General features: G+C 31.0%; 1 protein-coding gene across 1 annotated transcript; it reads left to right on the top strand.

Annotated features, from left to right (window-relative positions):
• The first annotated feature begins 1,824 nt into the window (after positions 1-1,824).
• LOC105109253 (nudix hydrolase 18, mitochondrial-like) lies at positions 1,825-3,776 on the top strand. Its single transcript, XM_011003885.1, has 5 exons — positions 1,825-2,139; positions 2,745-2,841; positions 2,961-3,044; positions 3,138-3,266; positions 3,374-3,776. Exons 1-5 carry the CDS (start codon positions 2,036-2,038, stop codon positions 3,524-3,526), a joined length of 567 nt encoding a protein of 188 aa, XP_011002187.1. The 5' UTR covers positions 1,825-2,035; the 3' UTR covers positions 3,527-3,776.
• Positions 3,777-5,006: the final 1,230 nt, after the last annotated feature.

Raw genomic sequence — 5,006 nt, 5'->3', positions numbered from 1 at the left:
CTGAAAAGGAGAAATTAGGTTACTATTATAAATAAAAAGTGATGGTTTTATTTTTATACATGAATTAACAATGAGAGTTTCCACATTATTTTTTTTAGTCATGTTTAGTTAATGTATCAGGGATGATAAGAAAAAGAAAAAGAAAAAAAAAGAAATATGTTTGGTTAAAAAAGAATTAAAAAAATACATATTTTAAAAAAATTAATTAAATGGCCCATCATGGAAACATTTGCATCTTCCTTTGTTTTCTATTTTTTTTTTATTTCTTACAAAAACAAGCCATTAATTTACTTGTACGAATCTCGTGTAGACGCCGCCAACAATTACAATAAATAAAACAATTAGAGAAGACTTGGGAAAAATCGACGCATTTTTTGTGATGCGTCAAGTTTGAAATCAAACGAAGGTATCTCTTACAAAATCAAGAATATTGAATAAAAACCTTGAAATATTCCATGAAAGTAAATGTTACATTAATTAACGATACAAAGTCGTCCCTCTTTGTCTTGATCAAGAATTTTTAGTATGAGAATTATTTTTTATTGAACTTAAAAAATTTGAAAAACCTAACTCTAACAATCTTATACTATTTTTTATTTTGATGTGAGTAGAGCACATTTAGTCAAAGTAATATGGAGTTTTTACAATTATCTGGTAAATATGAGTTAAAAGATTTGTTTTTTTTTTTAGTTTTAAGTTTAAATTATATAGTTATTAATATGATGATCATTAAAAATTTATATTGTTATTAATCTTAAAATATATTAAATTAATTGAAATATGTATGAATTAATCTAAACATCCATATTAAAAAAAAAATATGGAGCTTTCCATTAATGCTGTGCTCTGATAATGTATATATTACATATTGCTATTAGGCATGTTAATTGGAGAATAAATCAACCCATTGCTGGCAGCAAATTACTGCCACAAGAATTATGTGTATGAACAAACGACTGGATATAAATATATAATATTTCAAAGTTTTTTCTTTTTTTTGAATAAAAACACAATTTTATAATATTCCTATGTTTTTTGATGAATTTAATACTCATTTTTTTCCTCATTATTCGTCACTCCCCACTTTTATAAGTAGCCAAAAATTTGTATTATAATCAGTTGTTAACACGCAACAATGATAGTGATTGTATATTTATTTCAACTGTTGGATTAAGACAATTCTATCTTTGATGATGCATAAGGAAATAAAACTCTTCACAGATATTTATTGACTTTTGCTTAGGGTTCATTTTCGAAAGATCCATATGAATTTCAATATTTTTTTTAAAGATCTTTTTCCTTATAATGCCATAGATTCCAATTGTTAGATTATACTATGATAATTCCCTTTTTTTTTTAAAAAAAGAAGAGCATTTACAACAAAGAGTGTACATCATGATATTTAAATTTTAATTTAAACCACGTTTTATTTGAATTTTTTTAATAAATTTATATAGTTTAATGATTTATGACTTGATTAACAGATAAATTTAAAATTAAAATATTAAAAAAAAATTAAAACCATATTATTTTAAACAAAAATAATAACTTAAATTAATCCACTGATCTGACCCTACAACCTGATGATCGGAGCCCTTAACCGACAGGGAAGAGTAAAGGTAATTTTGATTTATTTTCGTCCTCCCTTCCACTCAATAAAAATAATATAATGAAGAAGAAGAAGAAGGCAGTAGTGACGCGTCCGCTGCACGTCCTGTTTAAGAGCGTACAAAATCGATGACAATTCCATAAGAAAAAGGTCCCACAGCTCTATCAAAGTTCCCTTCCCTCTCTTTCTTGCCATTGTTTATTTATAGGAGGGGTAGCAAGGAGCTAACCTGTCCTTTTTTCTCTTAATCATAACCACTAACCGAAATAGATCGATCCCTTGAAGGATTTGTCGACTTCCTTATTTTGCACCATCTTTCCTCCCCCCCCACACCGCGCCGCTAAGCCTAGTTAGTTTCTAGTTTTTGAACCATCCAATTCAAGTTTTCTTGAGTAAATTGGTGTCTTGAGTTTTGAAAGAAAGAAAATGGCTGCTGCTGTGGTATCTCAAGAAAATGTTGTAGCTTCTTTGGTGTCTCGTACAGGGAGGCATTTGCAGCGGTATAACAAAGGTCGTCGTCAAGTTGTAGGGTGGGTTGCTCTTTCCTTACCACCCTTCTCTGCTGAATTCTTTATTTTGCCTTGTGGGGCTTGACTGTTTTTCACAATTCTTGCTGGAGGCAACTCTTCTTAGGCCTGCAGATTTGCTTGACGGGCTTAAAAAACAATCATTATTTGTTTAAGGTTTTGTTAAATTTAGTCATGTCTTTTAATGAAACAGGGATTGGTCCTAAATGATGTCTTGTAAGTAATACTAGAAAAGCATAATCTAGCAGGTTTTCTTTGGGAGCAGAACTTGATTCTGGTATGCCTAGAGTGTGATGAAGGGTTGGTCGCAGGCACTTGAAGGCACTTGTTAGTCCCATCATAGTGGGCCTATCCATGATGGGTGGACAAGATTGGCTTCCGTACATAGATTATTATCCAAAACTTTTCCCAAATCTTCTTGTGGAGAAGGGGCAATGCAATTTCTTTTCTGCTTTCTGATTAGCCAGTAGTTTTGGTGTCCAACTTTGCTGGAATTCAACACATAGATTCTAAGTAGTTCAGTTTTTTTTTGTTACAAGGTTTTACTGATTCGATACTCAGTTTCTTGGTTACTGAATTTTCTGTCTTCTTGTTTCAAAATGTTGCAGATGTATACCATACAGATACACGAAAGGAAAGGGTGAAGATGGGTTACAAGTTCTTGTCATTAGTTCACAGAAAGGAAAGGGGATGTTGTTTCCGAAGGTACCTAATTCAATTGTCACTAATGAAATTAACACTTGATAACTCATTGTAGAGTACAGAATTTAGACCATTATTGCTCTATCACATAGCCTAAACCAGTATGGCTCATTGATTACCAGGGAGGTTGGGAATCGGATGAAACCATAAAACAAGGAGCTCTGCGAGAGACATACGAGGAGGCAGGGGTGAAAGGCGTTCTTGAGGTAGTTTTCTAGTTTTCGTTAATGGCCTGACTGTAGTTCATTTTAAGTTTATTTCTCCCACATTTGATTAAACGTTTTACATTTTCTCTGCAGCCCCAATTAGGTGAATGGACCTTCCAGAGCAGAACTCATGGCACTGATTATGAAGGATACATGTTCCCTTTACGAGTTAAAGAGGAATTAGATTTCTGGCCGGAGAAAACCAATCGCCTGAGAAAATGGGTATGCGCATGCTACATTCCATGTCTTAACATTTTTATCTATATTTTGACTTGGTATCCGAACCATCGGTGCGATTGCTGATAAGTGTCCATGTATGTTATATACAGATGAGTGTGACAGAAGCAAGAGAATGCTGCCAGCATTGGTGGATGAAGGAAGCCTTAGATGTACTAGTTGACCGTCTCGCAGGTCAGCAACAACTCGATGAGGATGAAGTAGGATCTTGCCCTTTAAGCTACAAGGCAAAATCTAACTTGTAAATAGGAGTAATTGTTGAGGAATACAGCGAGGGCCATAGCAGGAATTGAAACAAGCAAGGAAAGAGAGACGAGAAGCAAGAATTAGGCAGTTTTGTGTTTATTTTCGTGTCCCTTTCTTGAAGTTTCGATTCTGATCAATTTCTTGTTAGGTAAATGTTAGTGGGAACATCAGAAGAGTTCATCAAGAAGACACAACATGGTTTCTAATTGAGGAGAAATCAATGAAAATTATGTTTTGGAAAGAAAAAAATGAAGTTGAAGACCGTCACCAAGTTAGATGCATATTTATAAGAACCAACTCAGAGTTGATCAGGCCCAAGATCCCGGCTTCATCCACACATTTAACCTAATACGTAATAGCCGTAGAAAAACTTGAATTATAACCTGTAATAAGGATAAGATATTCACCCTTGTTCTAGGTTTATTTATCACTTGGAAATTTGCAGTAGCCCTTGACTGGGAAGTTTCTTTACTCTTTTTTTAATACCTAATAGTTTATTTGGATACGCGGTTGGCTACGTGTTTCTAGAATTTTGGATTTTTATATTTAAAAATATTTTGTTTTAATATAATGATATAAAAATAAAATTTTAAAAGTGAAAAAATATTTTAAAAAGTAAATGTTATAATAATAATAATAATTTAATTACATTTAATGTGGAATCCATAGAAGAAATTTGTGGGAGCAATAAATATAGTATAATTAATGTTTGATTTTGACCTGGCCTTTCAATTAAGTTAAACATGGACCGCCAATGGTCGACGTAGCTAACATGTAACCAAGGGAACAATAATCCACTGCTAAATTATCACTTGCCAGACCACCTCAGTGTTTAATATTCATACGAAAAGACTTATTTAAGAAATGAAGGATAAGAAGGACGTCCATTCTAACATAATCAATTGACAATGATATCATACCAAGGGAAAATTATGAAAGTTGAGGGAATTTTCACCTATTTAATAGTATTTGTGTTATACAATAATATAAATTATATTTTATTAATTTATTTAAAAAATTATAAATACTAAGAAATTTTCAAGATAAAAAGGATTTTTGAGCTTTCTAAATGTATTCGTGTTATAAAATAATATAAATTATATTTTATTAATTTATTTAAAATTTTAATTTATTAAATTAAATATAAAATTTCTATTACTTATTATTTCAACGCAAGCTATAATAATAATGACAAAACAATATTCATGCATTTTTTTTAAAAAAAATATCTCAATTTTCTCTCTTTATATCAAATCCTTTATGACACTAAGATTTGTTTTTCCAATCACTTATTATTTTAAGTTATTTTCATCATTTCTCATTTCAATTTAATCAAAAATTCCTAATTCCCCTTAATTTTTCTTATGAATTCTAAATCTAATTAAATATAACATATGAAATCAAGCTTAAAATCCTTTACTTGTTGATAAAGTAAGTTATGATCTTTAACCAATTGAATTTTCAGTATTCTTTCTTTTT

Source organism: Populus euphratica, unplaced genomic scaffold, assembly GCF_000495115.2.
Source record: "Populus euphratica unplaced genomic scaffold, PopEup_1.0 scaffold287.1, whole genome shotgun sequence".
Classification (NCBI taxonomy): domain Eukaryota; kingdom Viridiplantae; phylum Streptophyta; class Magnoliopsida; order Malpighiales; family Salicaceae; genus Populus; species Populus euphratica.
Note: the sequence above shows the minus strand (reverse complement) of the source record. Positions and strands in the feature narration are given on the sequence as shown.